Source organism: Stegodyphus dumicola, chromosome 6, assembly GCF_044657685.1.
Source record: "Stegodyphus dumicola isolate Sdum_Otavi_A_Nest chromosome 6, ASM4465768v1".
Taxonomy (NCBI): Eukaryota; Metazoa; Arthropoda; class Arachnida; order Araneae; family Eresidae; genus Stegodyphus; species Stegodyphus dumicola.
Window position 1 is genome coordinate 45,654,892 of NC_140773.1, and position 21,298 is coordinate 45,676,189.

Sequence of the window (21,298 nt, forward strand, 5' to 3'; positions counted from 1 at the left end):
ACATTTCAGACCATAAGTACTGGTCTTTGCATGCCGAAGTGCGGGAACGGCTATAAACTGTGAGAAATAAAGGGTAATTTATTTCTCACAGTCATTTTTGTCGTATCTCCTACCCACTTGCACGAACATAGTTTTAGATAACTCCCTGTTCCTACTCAGGACTTAAGTTATGTTTGCAAAGGCGATTAGAGGAAATAGTATCCCTGATTATCTTTAATTGAATATTTTATTTTGGGGAAAAATATATAGTATAAAAGTACACTAAATAAAATTATAAATTATCTTTAATTCTTTTAAAATATTTGACATTGTTAGGGAAATTAAAACCGTTCCGACACTTTTGTACATCACTTTGAATCACCCCATCACTTTGAATTACAAGTACCCCCATTGCTGTATGGTGCAAAGAAAACTACAGAAATATAATAGATGATGCAATAAAAAACGATAAATCTTTGCATTGCGTCATCCTTCAAATGCAAGATCTACTTTAATCACCCAGTGAAAAAATTCATACTAACATTTCCGCAGATCTAGACCATAAAACTGGTTTAACCGCACGCAGATCACTAAAATAATTTATTCAATGAATTCTTTCAAGGTTAATTTACATATTCAGGGTTTTCCTTCTGAGAATCCGTCGCTCAGATTTTAAGGTACAGCATTTTTCTCTTTTTACAGCTATTTTCCTTGAAGCCCGTTAGCCAATGCATGCAAAAATGAAAGTACAGCTGCTTTCCGGCTTTTTGTAAGGTCTGTATTGAGCTGGTTTATGATGAAAGTTTCCTCATAAGGTCATAAGATAATTCAGTACGCTTTTTTGAACGAACAAAGGATTGGCCTAAATTTCAGATTTAACTGAACTTTAATTTTCGTTAATTTCTTAACAAAACACTGCAATCATAACTTGCGCTTACTCTCCCCATTTATGATTGCATAACAACATATTGCAATACATCTTACTTTCACACGCATTTTAAACTACAAAATGTAACAAACCTTGAGTCACAGGGCCTCAAAATTAGAAGTAGGCTATGACCTGAACGTTCTGTCATGCGGTTGATAATTCACGAATTTCGTCATTCAGTGTATGGCATATTCCACATTCCGAATTTTAACAGATATTTTTAAAAAAAAATTTTCGTTTACAGATTCAGTTCATTTCAGTTGACAATGAATGAGAGCACCTCTTCTTTACCAGTGATTAACAGTTATTATATCACATCCATCACTAACTAGATTTATTTTAAGTTTAAATACTAATTCTAAATAATTTACATTTTTCATATTATAACACGTAATTTAAAAGCGTAAATTTTGAAGTATATTTACACGAAAGAGGAATAAAGAACTAAAAATAAAATACGATTGCATTAAAAATAAAGTCTACAATTCATGAAGTGCGTAAAGTTCGATGAAACATTTATAAAAATCGATCATATAAAAAATGCTAATGCTTTAATTTTAAGAGTTTACACCTTATGCTCATGAAATAAAGTTATTATGGGTAAGCATATTAATAAAATAATGAAATCTAAAAAAAGGAAGAAATATACTATTGTGATATTCATATTTTTAAGCGGGATGGAAAGTATCTTTTTCCAATACAGATTTGCCCGATATGTCCAATGATACAATGCTGATTTGTCCCGATATCGATATTTTCAAAAGATCAAATCATAATGCTGGAATTTATGCAGCAAAAAGAGCAGAAATCTCAACGAAAGAAAAAGATTTAATGATACTCTAAAAAAAATCGAAAGATAATCTAAGGGTAACCGTATTAAATTCAATATCTTAATCCTGTCATCGCTAGCTTGGCGCAGATTCTTAATTGTTGAAGTTAATATTCTTTACTCCATTCCATATAAAGGCATTCATGTCCTACTACCCGGATCATGTCATAAAGTGTTACAAAAATTCCAGCACCTTTATGCAAGCGGTCAATTGCTTATCAAAGACCTTCATATAAGTATCCCGGAAACCTTGACTAGGTTTACTTTATTCGTGATACCGAACTTCATAAGAGTGCTGGCACATTTGTACTCTTATTATTAGGGCACTCTTGCGTCTAGGGAGTGATTATCAACTTGGAACAGGTGCCATTACCTTCGTGCCTTTATGCTGTCGAAACGTCCAGCCTTGGTAAGCCATGGATAACTTAGTAAAGGGTACAGGCACCTATTTCTCCAGTTGCCAGCACCAGTTACACCAACCTCATCCACTCTCTGAACACAATAAATAAACCAGAACCAATTTTTTTTAAAAATGATTACTCATTTTGGAGAACCCTTAGAAAGGTTTCTATCTGGTCGAAGAGGCCTACTTATTAAAAGTGCTAGGCTTTGTTATGATGGATTTCTCACACTCTTATGAATATCAGTTTTAATTTTAGAATTAACCTCATAACGATGTCGACACCTTTCTTCAGGTTGAAAACTGATCACTATAAGAATGTGAGCATTTGTATGCCGCGATATCCATCTGAAAATTTCTATCTTGGCAGTGTCGACTATCTATCTTGACAGTGCCGACTTGAAAAAATATGCTAGTACTTTTATGACAGAATTCCATTATTCTGGGGCACTTTTATGAAAGTTTCTGCCTTTCCGAACAGTGGCCAACTTGCAGAAGGTGTACTGGCATCTTTATGAGAGGGCACCGTTATGAGAGCGTGTCACTATACGACCAGGCCAAACTAATAACCTAGAACTATACTTTTTTAAGCAATATGAGTAGGAGAAACATTCTATTTAAATTTTATTTACCTTTAACCTGTCTTTACGCTAGCTCTACAGGATTTGAATCACTATGTGAACATCATAAACTTAGTTACGGTACATTAATTACTGAAAAATAAAAATAAAAAAATTGAAAGTAATTAAAACATACGCATTCTTACAAAATTTAAAAGAAAATGTGCAAGAAAGGAAGTAACGATTAAAAGGAAATATTAGAAATAAAAAAAAAATGCATTACTTTCAAATTTGTTAGAACACAAGAATTCCAAAGAAATGACAGCTTTATTTATTACTCTTAGTTTCTCCAAATGACGAAAAGAATGCCTTCTTTTAGTCTCCCAGGATACGGAATCTTCTTGAGCGAACATCTGCAGCCTTTTAATCTGATTGAAGATCCGTCACGGATGAAAAGATATCGCTCTGTCTTGTTACTGCATTGTACATGGCCTTGGGCTTTAGGGAACTGTTAAGGTGAAAAGTATTTGCCGCCGGACGCTAAATCACAAAATAAACGAAAAAGATCGCAAATGGAATATGGAATCGAGATCGAGATGACGCTCTTTTTTTGCAAAGCAGGGGTCGCTTGGGAACCATAACGATATTATACCCCATTAAAGAATAAGCATTTTCTCTCATTAAAGACCCTGAGATATTATTTCTTATACCTCATTTTCACGTTTTTTGAACGTTTTGTGCTTTCTAATGAATTTTGCTACGCTTTATTAAATACTTATGTTTTATCCAATTTTATCATTGAATTATGACGCAGCCAGTCAAGAAAATAATGTACCATATTTACTCGTGTATTTTTCCCTCTTGCGTAAATGTTCCTTTTAGTTTTTAAGCAGAAGGTTCTAAAAACTTTAAATATTCATGCAATTTTCCCCTTCTTCGAGACGTTCAGAAAGTCAGCTCCTTCAAATTTTAATTTGGATGTTGGTTCTCTTAGTGATTGTTTTCTTCTTATTAATTCATTTGTTCGTGGAATTTGGGTGCATGGACTTTGAATGATGAAGCAAAAACAGTGAAGAGCTTCAAGAAAACGAGGGTATCTAATGCTCTTGATGGTTCTGAAGATCACTGTACGTGAGAAAACAAACTGATGGTGAAGACGGATGAAAATGATGACAACGGCAATGACTTGCAAGCAGACGACAGAACCTCCAGGAGCATTAAATTAGCAGTGGACAACAAATAAGAACCGGACAGATTCTAGATACGAGAGAGTAGAAATGAAGATATCTCAGTTAGTTAGGAATATTAATGTGTCTATGTATTTTTGTTAGAACGAAGGTTTCTTTTCAAATAAATAATATTGTATTAGTTACCGGGTTTGTTCTTACTGTAACCGCATCCTTCGGAAATAAATTATCCGTATAGTTTTTTCTTTTCGATTTCACACAATAAAATTATAAAAAAGGAGGAGAAGATAGGCGAGTAAATATAGCATACCTACATAAAAATGAAACTAATTTTTGTTGCACGCGTCAAAACATTCAAATGTAATATTCTCAAATCTGGCATTGCTTTCAACAGGTTTCTAGTACACAAGTCGTGCTAAAGACATAAATACTCAATTAAGTGCTATATCTAATAAGCATATTACTCTTCTTCGTGAATTTAACGTGCGTCTTCTGTAGGCAATACGCACGGCTCAAAAATGCTAGAATACATATAACTCAGATTAACTAAAATTATAACAATTAGTGAAAAGACGCTCTAATTAGTATATGACAATTAGCGGATACTGTCTATTATGCGGATAGGCTTCGGTTCGAATTCCAGATAAGGCATAAAAGTACATGTCGTTTATTTCGCAATGTTGTGTAAACATTTCCTTCCTGTACTATATGGATAAAAGTATCCGGACATACAATGTTGTAGGATGACAAACTCATAAATAAATATTACTAGGATTTCGGTTCATCGTTCACATTCTGCACTCATTTGGAGAAAACTTCATTCTGGTTTTTCATATATGCACGCAGCTTTTCATGCGTCTGTCAGAGTTAGAGCGAATCTAAACATTGAATTCAGGTGGTTTGGTTTCCCCAAAATCTATGTTCCATTTCTTCCCAGAGGTGTTCAGTGGTGATGAGATTGGGACTCTGTAAAAATCAGTTCAGTTTTTCCTTACCCACTTCTTCAAATCACGGAAGTATTACTTTACTTTGGGAGGAAAGGATAGTTACCTTGTAGAGTCATTAAGATTTTTGGAAGCCGAAAAGACGAAAAATATGCAACCGCCTTCGCCGGGAATCGAACCACGGACCTCTGGAATACCGGCCCAGCGTGCAACCATTACACCACGAAAGCACGCTAGGGAAGTGGGAGAAATACCTTATAACCTCGCTAATAAAAAAACCTTACTTATCCGTTTAATAAACAAGTATATGAATAAAAGCAGAAACAGAAAATTCATGTTCGGTATCGTGGAAAAAACCGTTTCTTTTGATAGGTTATCCCGTGATATTTATGTCCTGATCATCTCGAAATTAATTTCAGAATTATTTAAGAATTCATTACATACATTACATTGCTCACTATGAATTCATTACATTGAATTCATTACATTGCTCACTATGAATCATAATTTAATAATCTATAACTTTAAATGAAAAAAAAACTGCAGTTTTTACTTCCTTGTACGAAGTAAAAAGGAAGTATTGTAATCGCGAAAAGCTTCAGGCAGCATATTTCAACGAAAATATCCACTTTGACCGCTTTCGAATGCAATTTAATGATGTTTTTGCGTGATATCTATACGTAAAGACAGAATAAAAGACTCTTTTCCTCCAAAAAAACTAAAAAACTGCTTTAAAATGAATTCTGAAGAGAATTTTTCGTGGCGTCTGTACGAACGTATGTACGTACGTGCGTACGTACGTATCTCGCATAACTCAAAAACGAGTAGCCTCAGAACGTTGAAATTTTGTATATAAAACTACTATAACATGTAGATGTGCACCTCGTATTTTGGTTTCAATCGGCTGCGCCAAACGTATATAAAAATATTTATAAATATATCCACTCTGTTACCCGGCTCAGTGATCTCAGTTTCTTTACTCTTACATGTTTGTAAATTGTACATTTTTTGCTTTAAAAATGATTGAATTATGTTGTTTTTATCTTCCGGTTAAAGTTTTCGTAATTCTGAAAGCAATATTTGTACAATTATCAACAATTTAAAAGCTGTTTAAGTGCGGTTAAGTTTTAAATAACATGTCGGACATATTTGTTTACATTTGAAACAGCAGAATTGTAGATTTGTTGCCAATCTAGAGACTAAGCTTCGCAACACAAAAATAACGCCTTCATTTATTATTGTGAATTAAATCATGCTTAATCCTTTCTGGAATTTTTTCGAGGAAATAAGTATTTAAGATTTACTTCGTAATTTTTAATACAGATATTTTGAGTTTTTATGTATTTTTGCTTTGTCGCGAAGTGAAAACTGAATTAATTGAATGAGAAATACTCAATCGTCCGGGGAAAACTGTTCTTTTTCGTTTTGTTTGCTTAATTTCTTTTATACATCGTTCTAGCTTTGTTATAGTATTTGAATATAACATGTGGCAACGATTAGATAATTCTTTAAATGATATAAATTTTGTGCATTTTGAGTTATAATATGAACGAAATATAATACTGTCAAGTAAACCTAGCGCCAGAGTGTCGCTATGGTACACAAAGTGAATTTTAAAGAATGCATTTATTCTATTGTGGTTTATGCGCTGTCGGCAAAGTAGGTTTAATTCAATCTAATAAGTTAAATGAAATGCAAGAAAAAATGCGTATAATTTAATATTCCGTACAAGGAAGTCATTTGGTGTACACATCAGATTTTTTTATACTATATTTCTGCGCAATTTCAAAGGCCTGCCGTCTGGTTTATATAGAAAGTTATCTAAAAAAGACCTAAAATGCCAAGTGATATTGTTATGCCTGCCTTGTTTATATTTAATATTTCTGCATTAACTAATATTTTTTTACATAAAAATCATGAAGAAAACTCAAGCATTCAAAATGGGGGAATTAGTAGTAAAATTTAATATTATATATACCAATTAAAAACATTTCAGTGTTCTGAGGAACATAACTGTCTTTACTCGGTAATAAGATTTTTTGTGACTTTGTATATATTAGATAGCAATTTAAAATATTTTGCTTCCTTCCTTTCCTTTAATGATTTAAATATCATCTAATGAATAGAAGTTTATGAAAACAGAGACTAAAATAAGTAATTATATAAGTTTAGCTAATAAAAGCTGTTTAAAGAGTAGATCCAAAAAGCTGTGCCTTTCAGTGGGTTAAATTTACGTTGTGTTACATTAAAAATCGTTATTTAATTAATTCCTTTCATAAAAAAGTATTAGTAATTCTTCATAAAAAATTTTACTAAATATGATTATTATGAGGAAGACAAATAAGTTTAAAATTTTAATACCTGCTGTATGTAGCAGGCATTAAAATTTATTTATCTTCGCGTTAAATGTTACTTATCTTCAGATTTTTAATGTTTAAGTTTCCTCCTTGCTGTATCTGTAAACATTTATTAGCTAATAAAAATATGTGAAATATGAAAATAAATGTATTTCTTATTTTTTCTTGGACTCGCAAATCATTACACGAAAATTTAGTTAAATTTTTTTAGTCGGAAAATGCATGTCTACATGCAATGATTTGTAGTTGCTTTATTTTTTTACCACGATATTTTGAACAACGATAAATCTGCGAAGTTTTTTTACATCCGTTTATTTTCTAACAGGATGTTTAAGACTGTGAAACTGCTCGAGGACGATTTTCTTTTGCTTTGCTTTCTACGCGATGCTTTTACGGTGATATTTCCAGAGCAACCTATTAGAAACTGCATAAAAATGATCAGGAATAACTGTGAAGTTCTAAACGTCAAGATTCTTCCATATGCTCTAGCTTCCTTTCGGAGAAAACTTATAGATTATTCTTAAAATACAGAATTACGCAGGATTCAGATTCAAAAGAAGTCGTGTTTACTATTATAATCAATTACTTGCTTATAATCAGAATATTTAGCAATTAGTTACTTTTCTTTAGATTATTCATCTATATAAAATATGCTATTTTTAAGAATGAGAGGTTGTAATTAGGAAGAGGCTTAATGTTTTATTATTTCAGTTTTAAAAAGCTGCATTTTATGACTTGAATATTGTTAAGTTGTGGAACATCGAATTCATCGGCTTGACAACATTTGGGGAAAAGGTGCTGAACTTGGGTAATCCCATCAACAACTGCGCTTTTATTTGATTCAGTTTACCCAGATTTGGATGGAGGCGGAAAAAATATTAAAATTCTTGAATCTACGTATTTAAATTTATTTATGTACAGGAGTTTTACGCATGAATGAGGAGATCGCGTGAAAACGCTGCTTTTATACCAGCTGCTTAAACTAAGAATTATGCATCTATGCAGTCTGTTACTTTGTAGCTGCATCTTCGATCTCCAATGTGCTATGCTTGACGCATAATCCTTGATTCCTTTCCATAAATAGGAGTAAAATACTTATCTGCTGTTTTTCAAAACTTCTAAATGACATATATCATAAAACTGGCTCTATTAGTGGTCAGATAGCGATTATTGAGAGATACATGATGCTTTGCATAGCCAATACACTATTATACATTGGTTAATAATTAATTAATATGGCCGTAACTAAATTCTTCACCATTCGATCTGCATTTCCGTTAAAGTCATAAATTTCGCTGTCATGCTTACAGTGCCTCCCAGCAAATGGGCTACCTGCATTGGTCTTTTCGTGGTTTTCCTCCATGCGTAACATGGATACGTGCTCTTAGAAAGTCCTCCATGAAGGTTCCTCCTCTTTAAGCAGGTAGCCCTTGCATACTTTTAGATAACGAAACAAGCCATGCTTACAATACCGTCATAATGAAGACGAAATGTAATGTATGAACGAAAATAAATGCATTCAGTTAACTAAGTGAACAAACATACTTAATTTATTCTAATGTATGGAAATGAAAATTTTCAACGACTGAAGTTCAAACAAAAATCCTGTAGGGTACGGGAATAGGCATTATTTTTTAAGTGATATTTTTAAGGATAAAGATAGCTATTTTTAAGAAACCTCGTATAATCACATATAAAAGGGAAAATTCAGAAAGACTAAAAAGGGTGGAGGATACTACAAAAATCAGTCGAAAACCTTCGGTGCGGAATTTACCTATGCCATTACCAAGCTTTAAAACCCCGCTGAGGGGTCTTTCTTTTAGGGTTACCGAGAAAAGTACTGCGAAATTTTATTTCTCCAATAAACATTGGTTAGCATGGATTTAACGCGTATTCGATCATCGATAACTTATGCTAAATAGTCTAAATGCATATTATTATTTTGTTAACAGCATGTGACTGAGAAACCCACCAGTTGCCGAGCTGTAAAGTCGTTGAACATTGGTAGTTCGACTTGGGGTCGATTCCGAGCGAACGGGCTTATTGCATGGAGTTGCGAATTTTTTCCCATGCGTGACGTAGATATGAGCCAGTTGCTTTTAAAACGTCCTCCGCAAAGTCCTCTGTTCCTTCCCATAGGCAGAGAGCCCTGAAGTTGCTTTGCTTTAATCAGTTAACGTATTTTAACACCAATAAAAGTAAAATCACGGTTTCAAAGAGCAACGTATCTTTATATCACAACTCATCCTTCAGCTTTTTCTGCAACTAACTTCAGTTTCCAGAAGCTTATATATCGAATATTATCTCATTTCAGTAACCAGAACTCTTCTGAACCTACATATCACTATTTTTGAATATTACTATGTATACTGAGTTTACTTACTGGCTTTATAAAATATGTATTTTCCTGGGAAAAAATTCAACCAATGAAAAAATGGTATAAAAATATGATAATAATTCTTATCAGACTTAATGATTCAATACCATTTACCACCACCATATTATTTAAGCAAAGTTCGGTTAACCCAAGTTTTACTATATTGTAGGGGGGGGAGGAGAAGAGGGGAAAAACATGCATCCAGCTTGTTTGCCAGGATTTAAATTTGGTTGAATCATCAACTTTCAATGGCCTTATGCACCCGCCATTGGTTGCCAATTGTAATGAATTTCTATTTATTTATAACTTATTTGGAGCTGTAATCTGCTTTCTTAAAATCTCTCGTATCTGAAGCTCTATTGATCTAAAATCTAAAGTCTATCTTGATTATCAATCGTAAATAAATCTGCCTATCTTGAAACATGATCTATAACTGATACTTCCAATTCGTTCCATCATTTGCGTTAGGATAAAAACAAGTATTAATTTCATTATTAAATGTCAGTAACTGAAAGAAATGTTGTAAAATTTTTATAACATACAGTTGTTATAACTCAGTACTGGGCACACTGGAACGTTTTAACAAATTAATAGTAGATATAAAGCAGTGTAACGTATGTCGTGACCCTTCTACACTTCTTGGCAGCAATTCTGGCATAACTGGAGACAGTTCATATAAAACTTAATCCATAATTTAAAGTTCGCAGTACTTCACTTAATACGATTAACACGTAACCGTGTATTGTGAAAGACTATGTTCTGTTGCAATGCTCAATTTACTGTAGTCACGGTTCACGCAAAGATGACAAGCTTCAGAAGTAGCTGCTGTGAAACTTGAATGCACTGCACTGTTAGCAATAGGGAATGACTTCAAAATTATTACTGTAGCAAATACCTATTTTATATACAGACATGATTTACATTTGCTTTCGATTACAGTTTTCATTTTTGCAAATAATAAAAAAAGCATCTACCCATATTTTATATAATAATTTTGTATTTTGCTGGTGCAGTGAGCCTATAACGCACTACGTTTTCTTATTTGTCCATTTGGAAGTCGTGACAGAGGCCACTGTTTATGTCAAAAGTGAATCGCAAGACGCGCCGCTTATAGGCGAGGACTGGAAATTAAATACTATACGAATTTAGATATTCACTGAATGAAACCTAAAAACAAAGTACTAAAACAAATTAAATAAATTCCTGTCTTTGCCAATCAAAAGTTAATGTGAGAGTTAGGAAATTACTCAGGTATCAAGACGAGGAGAACTACCATCTGTCATTATGATGTATCATTCTTGGTCTCTTGATAATACAGTCAATTGTAAGATCATAATTAATAATTGCAGTGATTTCAGGACAGACGGAGGTGGACATATTATCAGAGAAGTGGTAAGAATAGTTTAAAATATATTCATGAACATTTAGTATGTCGATGTTCCGGCGAATAACATAATTCCTAATAAACCAAGGAGATTGACCATAGTGAGCAGGATTTTATTTTGTAAAACTTCTCTTTTATATTAATGATATGCCTGACTACTTAAGAGTTTTCATGCTTCTAGACAACCTTATTTGTCTGTCAGTTCTTTCATCCCTTTCGGACGTCCACAAATCTAAAATTTTCCAAAGTATCTATTGAGAAAAATTCTCATCTAAGCGACTGACGCTCTTCAAGGATTAATTTCAAAACAATTTTAACACTTTCCTACGCAACTTTCTATTAAAACTGTTCTACCTTTGTATTAATGTTCTACATTTATTTCAGACGTAGTTAATGACGCCATCTTCGAAGAAGATCATGATGAAATGGTAATTGTAAAAGATATCGAAATGTTCTCTATGTGCGAACACCATTTGGTTCCATTTATAGGAAAGGTAAGCATTTATTTGCTCTCTAGTAGATAGATAATTTAATAATAAGCGTAAGTCTTTTTTACGAAGGGGAGTCTTTGTCTGCCTGAATTTTGAAGTTTTCAGCAAGATATTAAACATCAAAAGACAATGAAAAAACTGTCGGAGCTGTGATCAAGTAAAACCACTGAAAAGCTGTTTTGTCCATGGTTCATATCCTGACATTTTCATGCTTCTTCTTCCATTATAACTTTATAACTCTATTTAAACTGGCAAAGAAAAATACCAATATAAAATTCAAATTAGACAAAAAGGCAAACTTTGACTGGCGTAGATCTTCAACTAAATTCAATCGATTTTAAGGACGTTCAGACGTAGATCTCTATTCTTTGCTTCGGTAGAGGAGAGTTAGCTTTACATGTATCAGAATTTAAAAATACCAATAAGAGGCCTTTGTGGTATAAAAAGATTGAAACACAATTTCTTTCTTTCTTTGCTTTTTCAATAGGAGAGTTAAATTACATTAAAAGAGGTGGATTAAGATGCCTACAGTAGTAATATTATGGAAAATATTAAAGTATGCTCCTTTGATTTATGTTATTGCAGATAATAAATAAATTATCATTCTGTTATATTTAGTAATATTATGGAAAATATTAAAGTATGCTCCTTTGATTTATGTTATTGCAGATAATAAATAAATTATCATTCTGTTATATTTAGTAATATTATGGAAAATATTAAAGTATGCTCCTTTGATTTATGTTATTGCAGATAATAAATAAATTATCATTCTGTTATATTTAGTAATATTATGGAAAATATTAAAGTATGCTCCTTTGATTTATGTTATTGCAGATAATAAATAAATTATCATTCTGTTATATTTAGTAATATTATGGAAAATATTAAAGTATGCTCCTTTGATTTATGTTATTGCAGATAATAAATAAATTATCATTCTGTTATATTTAGTAATATTATGGAAAATATTAAAGTATGCTCCTTTGATTTATGTTATTGCAGATAATAAATAAATTATCATTCTGTTATATTTAGTGATTCCAGTACCTGGCCAAAATCGCATTATCGGTATTAGGTATTTTTTTAAACATTGTACCAAAATACCAGTATTAGAAATTTTTCAAAAATGGTACAAAAACAGTTGTTTCATTGCTATAATTATTAGTTATATAAAAAAAATGCATAAAATGTAAAAATAAAGACAATTTTATTATGTACAAATATAAAATTAAGGATCAAATGTTATAATCAATTATCAATTAACAGCAGTAAAATAACAATTTATAACATTAAAAACTAAAAATATATTATAAAATATTTGATGTGGATTATTAGAGATAATTTTTGCTGCTCTTCATTTAATGTATTTCCCCGAATTATTCTAAATTAACCGATTCCTCAAACCAAGTTGAAAATGACATCAAAAACTGCAAATTTTGAAATTGAATATGCCAATCAAACAAAAAATGTAGTCACACACTAAAAAATGTTAGTACAAAATTACTTTTAAAATTTTGAAATGTTTCAGAATCATATAAAATGTTTTTATTCTAATGTCAGATAATTTTAATAACCCGTAAATAGAGAGATAAACACGTAAATCGTTTCTTTTTCGTTCAAAGAATTATTAGACAATTGGCATTTGCAATGAGTCATTTAACCTCTGACCTTTCAAAGCTGTTTTAACATTGACAGTAATCCACCAGTTACAAATCAGTTTTATGAAACCCGCAGTACTGGCATAACTTGAAACATGATTCTTTCTCCTTACCAATAGTAGAAAGGGCAACAATAACATAATTGTTAAATAATAGAAACCAATAGTAGAAAGGGCAACAATAACATAATTGTTAAATAATAGAAACCAATAGTAGAAAGGGCAACAATAACATAATTGTTAAATAATAGAAGCCAATAGTAGAAAAGGCAACAATAACATAATTGTTAAATAATAAAAACCAATAGTAGAAAGGGCAACAATAACATAATTGTTAAATAATAGAAACCAATGGTAGAAAGGGCAGCAATAACATAATTGTCTATTAAAACAAGTTTGACATTTCATCTCTCAAAGTTGCATCGGTTGAGTGATTTTAAAGAAAATCCATATATATTGCTGAAGAATTGACTCAATTTCATAAAGCTGTTTTAGTGATTTAAATAAAGTAGTGGTTAATGGTATTTTCTCAGAATTATGAAAATCAGGATAATAAAACGCTTGGTCACAATTTTTTGATTCAACCAATTATTTATTATGCTTTTAAATACATGAACGGAATGAGTGATAATAAAAGAAAGGATCACCTTTATTGCATGGGTGTTGATAAACAAAATTGGGAATGGGAGGAAAAAAAATACATTGCCTTTTCTGTTTACTCGTAGTATTATTATCACTGACTAAAAATTTAGCTTTAAATCCTAAGCTATGTAAACCAGTTACTGTTTTCTTTAAAACAGAAAAAGTTCTTCAGCTTGGATTCTTTTAATGGGCATTATATGTACAACTTCTTTAAATGATGATAATAAACTTTATATCACAAATACATATGCTGCATTTGCAAAACTGTCACTGTTATATGGCATACGAACAACATTTCCTCCCTTATAATCTATTTATGGTTTCATGTATATTTCATCGCACATTAATAAGGTCTTCTGAATTCAAGCCATTTACTTTTCATTTAATGAATAAGAAATTCATCAGACTGATCGGGGTTAGTATTAAATCCAGAATATAGCTATAAGTTATTCTTGGATGCGGCATAATGATATTACACGTACTTCTAAAATATTTATATGCACTAGGAAGACATAGAGAATATAAAATAACGAAGAAAACATACATATGTGATGAATAACGCATGCTTTCCTTTTTACAAATAAAACTTGATAGTTGTTTTAAAATGTATTCCACGCTTTTCTGTTATTAACCATCATCATTATCTACAGTTTTCAGTAGAGAAATAGCTCCATAACAGATATGTCACTTTTTCTAGAAGCTTTCAAGACATCAGCATCAGTTTTCGCCGACACTTTTAATGGAGGAAATCTTTTAAAATGACGTATCCTTTCAGCCCTGGAGGTTCTCGCTCTCGCAACACCGTCTTTTCCAGGATGAACTTCCAAAATTATTCCAGGAGATCAATCGATGCGTCGGGCATGATTTGCCCAATTAGTAGAATAATGCTAACGTGTAACACATTATTTTTTCTTACTCCCTTGTGGACTAAAGGAGAAATATACTCATTTCTAAATCTTTGACTAAGATTTTTCAAGTAACGTCTGTACATACTTTATACGTTTTATAAAGGAAGATCGGTCTACACTGTCAAGATCTGGAGTTTCATTGTTGCTGCCTCCTTGAATAAATATTCTGGTTGTCAGTGGTACCAGTTCATTTGGATTATCTTGTATGTAGATCCGAGGTCTAGCATTTATTATTGATTCACAGTCTAGGATCATGCTGAGTTCTTGGTACTCTACGGAGGATTTTACTTCATCTAATTCTTTTCCCATGGTTTTTAAAAGCCGACAAAGACATTCAAGCGATTCCTTCATATTGGTGACTAAGGAGTTCCTTAATACATTCGTGCATTATAGGTTCAATAAGCATATTTAATTTGAAGAGTTCTCCAATGAACCTTATATTGCCTAGTTGTCTGCATCTCATTTTCTTTTCTTCTTCGTCATACTCTAAATTGAAGCTTTTTTTTCCATTTCAGGATATGCAAATTCAATGGCTTTAATTCTGTCTTCCCGCTTAAGCTCATTATTCCTATCTTGCTCAAACTCTTTGTGGCACTTGTTATTAGGAGCTTCCGGAAATTTACCTGCTGTCCAGGTTGTCTAGCTAAAGGCATTTTGATCAGTGTCAGTTGTTTGCACTTATTAGCCTTAGGAAAACTGAAGTTTGGTCCAGCAATTGTTTTTTCAGAAACCAAATCAATTATTTCTTTTAGCTTATCTTCTAAAAGGAATAATTGATTTAGTTTTTGAAACCTTACATACGATTTATATGTAACGTTTTCACTTGACCAACAAGTGTTTTAAACTTTTGAGTACTCAATTTGTTCAAGATTCTACGAACTTTCCTATACCAACACTGAATTTCAGCAGTCTCATCAGCAGGTTTCTCCATCTTATGAGATGGCTTCTAAGCATTTTCTGCCTCATATAATTTAATATGTTGCAAAAAAGAGCTTGAAAATGTTTTTTTTTTTTTCTTTTCTTTTCTACTTTTCCAAGCTGACTTCGATGACTAAAAGCAGAGAGATTTTGGTACACCGCCTCTTGCATATGTAGGCATAAATGCATCAGTGTACTTTCGAACAAGAAGCGATACTAGTACAGCTTTAGTTTTTTTTAGAATATAAGCCTTGTCTTTTGTCACATCTAGATTTGGCAGGCTTTTAGGTTTATATAATGACATAGGTGAGACTTCAACTAAAGCAGAAAATCCCTATCATACGGTTCCTTCCCTTCAGCATTTAGAGGGCTCCACTTTTCTTTATATTTCAAAACTAGTTTGCTTTGTGCATCTTCAGATATGTTTTCCTTATCCTCGCTTTCTGCTCCAGGTACAACTGAATACGTTTTTCTAGTAGGCTTAAGAAGAGATATCATTCAGAGGTGTTGACGCAGCTGAGGTTTACGGAGTATAGAATAAATCAATATAAATAAACACTCTCATCCCACGGAGTGAAGAAGGAATTCACGAAGTACCCTCAGTAATAGCGCTGTTATAATTCATATACCAGTTTTAATAATAATCTACTTTTAATTATCAGTTTCAATTGAAATGCAGTAAATGTATAAGACCCAATATGTGTACACAACAATATGTTCAGCATTTAGAGGGCTCCACTTTTCTTTATATTTCAAAACTAGTTTGCTTTGTGCATCTTCAGATATGTTTTCCTTATCCTCGCTTTCTGCTCCAGGTACAACTGAATACGTTTTTCAAGTAGGCTTAAGAAGAGATATCATTCAGAGGTGTTGACGCAGCTGAGGTTTACGAAGTACATTTGCAATGCTGTACATTTGCAAATTTTGAATTTCTTCTCCTCTAATACAATTTATGAATCTCCAAACATAACACCTTTGAACGAGATGAATTAATATGGTCAACTGAAAAATACTGAACATTGATAGGATAGCGCTGCCGTTTAGAGTCAAAAGAAAACAATAGAAGCTCAAGAACTACAGCGTTTGATTTAAAAAAAAAATTAGCATTTTTAGGATGTTAAAAAAATGAGAAATTTCCGGTATGTTTTACATAATAGTACTTTTCAAAGAGTTAGGTTTGCAGCAAGTGTTAGCTGTAAATTGTTTCTATTAATTCTAACTCTCTTATCATCGGCACTTTCTCTATAAGTTGAACCTGGTAAATGTTTGGGCAGTCAGGCAGTTGTGAAGGCACAAGATTCTTTTGAAGCCTTCGAAGAATCAAAATTAATTTTTACAGATAATCTTTTCTCACCAAAATGTTCGATTGCTCTTTCAATGACTCATTCGACAAAATGTTTTCCGTAAAGCTAAAAAGGATGAAAAATTCAATATTGACTACCACTGTAGATTCGTTAGAAAATCTGACAAATAATTTTTAATGTAAAATGAAAATGCAGGTTTCCTTTCAATACGTTAGGTTTTCATTCAGAAATAAATTTAGGAAGTCTGGAAAATGCTAGCACGCTGAATTCTAGTATTTATACTTTGTTTACATTATTCTTCCAAAATACTTCCAAATGCTTCCAAAATACATTAGGTATTTTGGAAGCAGGAAACATGAAAAATTAACAACGCCATCGCCATGAATCGAACCGCGGACCTCTGGATACCGGCCCAGCGTGCAGAACCACTACACCACGAAGGCAAGCTGGGAAGGCGGGAGAACCCCTTTTAAAGGGCGACTGGGGTTTTTAGGGGACCCAGTCGCCAAATTCTGAGTGAGGAGAATCATATTCCAACACCCTTTTAGTTCGATCGCCACTTGTAGAGACATTAAGTATTTTGGAAGCAGGAAAGATGATAAATTAACGACGCCTTCGCCGGGAATCGAACCGCGGACCTCCGGATACCGGCCCAGCGTGCAGAACCACTACACGCTAGGAAGGCTTATAACTTATTAGCCTGATATTATAGAAAGGTTTATGAAGTTCTCGCTTACCTATTATTAACATAAATGTTATACTTTAATTAATATCTCATTTCATTACAGATTTAATTAGGTGCTTTTAAATTAATTACTAATGCTCTTAATCTAATTTTTAGAAAATCAAAAATAAATACTTTTTAAGTGTTTGAAATAGAATATCTTTTTCAATTAAAAAAATATCATGCAGTTTAAAAAAATGTATCGTACATACATTAGAATGTTTCGATGGGGTGAAATTCTGCTGGCGAAATGCATGTAACCACTTCTTGCATATCGAATCTGATTTGGGCAGTAAAACGTGAGGACTGTATTCGGATAATTTCCTCTACAGTTAGATCAACAACAAGTACAAACTATTTTTCAACAGATTATCACCAAATAAAATATTTTAAAATCTTGTATAAACATTCATGCAATATACAAATCTTCCGCTAAAACCCTAATCACGCGGTACCATAAGGTGAGTTTGTTCGCTACCATCGAAACAACCGTATGGTTTGTTATGCCTACTAGTTCGTCACCACTGAGATAACATATATATATATAGAGAGAGAGAGAGAGAGATAAAAAGTAAGAAATTTAATTAATTTTCAAAATTCCCTATAATATATATATTATAAGGAAATTTGAAAATTTATTGGTTTTGAATTTCATTTCCTTTGGGTCCTTGTGGATTCGGCTCTAAATTTTTTGACATTCAAAACCAATAAATTTTCAAAATTCCTTATAAAGTACATAATATATACGTATGTTATAAGGATATTTGGTTGTTGTTAATTGATGGTAGATTGGTTTATCCCCTTGATAAGTCGATTAATCTGCGATCAATGACAATAGCTACTTTTTTCAATACTTAAATATTTTGATTTTTTTTTTGGGGGGGGTGTTTCAGATATTTATGTTTCTTTCTAAAGCAATAGAAGTTTAGAAAATACTATTTTAAAAAACTAATTAAAATACTGATTAAAAATTTTTTTAACATTCATTGTCTAATACTTGCGCTAACGCTGCAAAATAATAAAATAATAATTTATTTTCCAGTTGTATATGTTGTTTTGACACAAAGCAAATAACTGACACACCTTTACTTATACAAACATTTGAGTAGTCTACCCAAGTATTGACATAGACTATGATTCTATTTATTGATGCTGTAAGGGAAAATTTTCAGTTTCCTTTTGATTGTAACAGAAATAATTTTTCTTTCAAAAAAGTTTAATTTGAAATTTCATAAATAAGAAATTTACTATGATTTCATACTATACAGAAAAAAAAACCCTTCAATTTGACATTCGCCTCAGCTTAGATAACCAAAATATTCTCGAATTATAGAAACTTTTTTTAACTTTCTTGCATTAAAATAAAAGAAGTATTGTAATCGCAAAAAATTTCGGGTACCATATATCAAAGACCGTTCTCAAATCCATTTGAAGGATTTTTTTTTTTTTTTTTTTTTTTTTTTTTTTGTATGACATCTATATGTACGGTTAGAATAAAGGACTCTTTTTTTTTTCGAAACGGTTTGTAAAACTGATTTAAAATGCATTCAGAAGAGAGTTTTTCATGATGTTTGTACGTTTGTATGTATCTCGCATAACTCAAAAAAGAGTAGCCGTAGATCACTGAAATGTTTTACATGAGACTGCTGTAACATGTAGTTGTGCACATACCCTTTTCGTTGCCATCAACCGCACAGAAGGCATTATACTCGTATATATTCCCACCGTTACCCACTTCGGTGAACATTTTTATTCTTATAATGTTGGTAAATTGTGCGTATTTTGCTTTAAAAGTGGTTGAATTATGTTGTTCTTATGTTCTGGTTAATTTTTTAAGCCTTTAGTTAATCTGCACGCAATAGGTATAGAATTATTAACAATTGAAAAGCTTAACGAGGCCACCACTTATTTACATTTAAAATACTTGGCAGAGTAGTGAATTAAGTCCAAGGAGGTTGGAATAAATAAGAGTAAGCCTGCCCCATTTGTCCTGTGCGATAAAAATGAAGCCATTAAACGTCAAGGCATAACATCACGACTTATCATGGCCGGTACCATCGGCGCGCTTCTGGATGGTTTTGTTTACATTTTAATCAATGTTGCCTACATGTTTGCTATTCATCATTGAACGCTTTTAAGTCCCCCGTTCTAACTTTAATACTTTTAAGATGAATGATAAATGATAAATTAAATACTATTAAGTATATAGAAAAACACAAGGATTGCAAATAACAGTTTCAGATTTAATATAACCTAGATACATGAAAAAGTGCAAATGATAATTATAACACTAATGTATATATGGTAAAATCTACAAGACCAGTGGAAACTTCATTGCTATTTTATGCAAATTTTGTCCAAAAACACTTTTCTGAGTCTCTGAACGTTTACGCAGTCTTATCCATACGCTTTATGGCGGCCATGATAAGTGGTGACGTGATGTTGGTGACATTCCCTGGGCTTCATTTTTATGACGTCATGCTTACCCCATCAATTCTAACCTCCTTGATCGAATGTGAGACAAATGATTGATGTTGGTACTGCCAACATTGATGAAAAACAGATACGTATTTCAAATAACAGTAGATGCTTAAAAGTTAGATTTAATCCTTTAATTAAAAAAAATGTTATTTATAGCTAATACCAAAAATACTGGTAATTTACCTTAGCAAATACTGGTTTCAAGAAAGTGCAATATAGTATGAAATACCGGCATTGCAGATCACTAGTTATATTGAATTATTACTTTGAAAAATGCAGCTTACTTATTGAGTATATGATAGAATTGTTATTAATTATTGTATATATGAATAAAATATAAAACCGAATGTAAAATGTTTTATTGTGTCACGCTTTCTAGCTTCGTTGCTTACATTTTTATTTTGGTTGTAATGAACTTGCTTTAAGCATATTATTCTGTTACAGGTTTCAGTTGGTTATCTCCCAAATAAAAAAGTTCTTGGATTGAGCAAATTAGCAAGGTAATAAACAAAAGTACTAAAAATATATTTTAACGTTCCATATATAGTTAACATTATTACTATTAATTCTTTGTATTTAATTTTTTTAGGATTGTGGAAGTGTACAGCAGACGTTTGCAAGGTAAATATTTTCCCTGTTAATAGTTTTTGTGCATTTAATAAACCTACAATATTTAATTTGTTAAGCAATCTAAAAATCTACATCACATATTCTTTCAAAATCTGCAGTTAAAATATGACGCAATGAAACTTTCTTTCTTAAAAGAAGATGCAAATTTTTTCTACAGTAGACTTAAAAATGATGATTTCCTCTGGTAACAGAATATAAATTTAAAATACTTCATTTCTTTTTTGGCGCAATTTGTTTAACACCTCGAAATGAAGGAAGAGTCACTGCAGTCTTGAAGTGCCTATTCTAAAGTAACCAATCGACGACGTACAAAATCGGGAAAGCATTAAACTTCAGTGCGTTGCTCAAGTCATTCAAAACAGGGTAACCATGTAGTATGCGATCTACTGCTTTTAGTTAGTTATTTACTTCTTAGACTAGCAACCTGCCCGGCCAGCCGTCTGAAACAATTATTGAAAGAAAGAAAAAAGTATGTAGAACGATTTTAATGAATCGAGCTAACGTAATTTCAGGGGTCCAAGTAGTAATTAATAATACTTGAAACGCATCTGCGTTTTCTGAACCTTTCAGTAAATGAGTTTAGCTCCTGATAATG

General features: G+C 32.1%; 1 protein-coding gene across 2 annotated transcripts in view; it reads left to right on the forward strand.

The window, feature by feature from the left end:
• Positions 1-21,298, forward strand: part of Pu (GTP cyclohydrolase punch) — a 125,461-nt gene that overhangs the window by 51,005 nt on the left and 53,158 nt on the right. For both annotated transcript variants that reach the window (XM_085818273.1, XM_035353541.2), the window contains exons 2-4: positions 11,330-11,439; positions 20,518-20,573; positions 20,663-20,694. In XM_085818273.1, the coding sequence (XP_085674399.1) occupies positions 11,330-11,439; positions 20,518-20,573; positions 20,663-20,694 (198 nt within the window). The remainder of the gene's footprint in view (positions 1-11,329; positions 11,440-20,517; positions 20,574-20,662; positions 20,695-21,298) is intronic.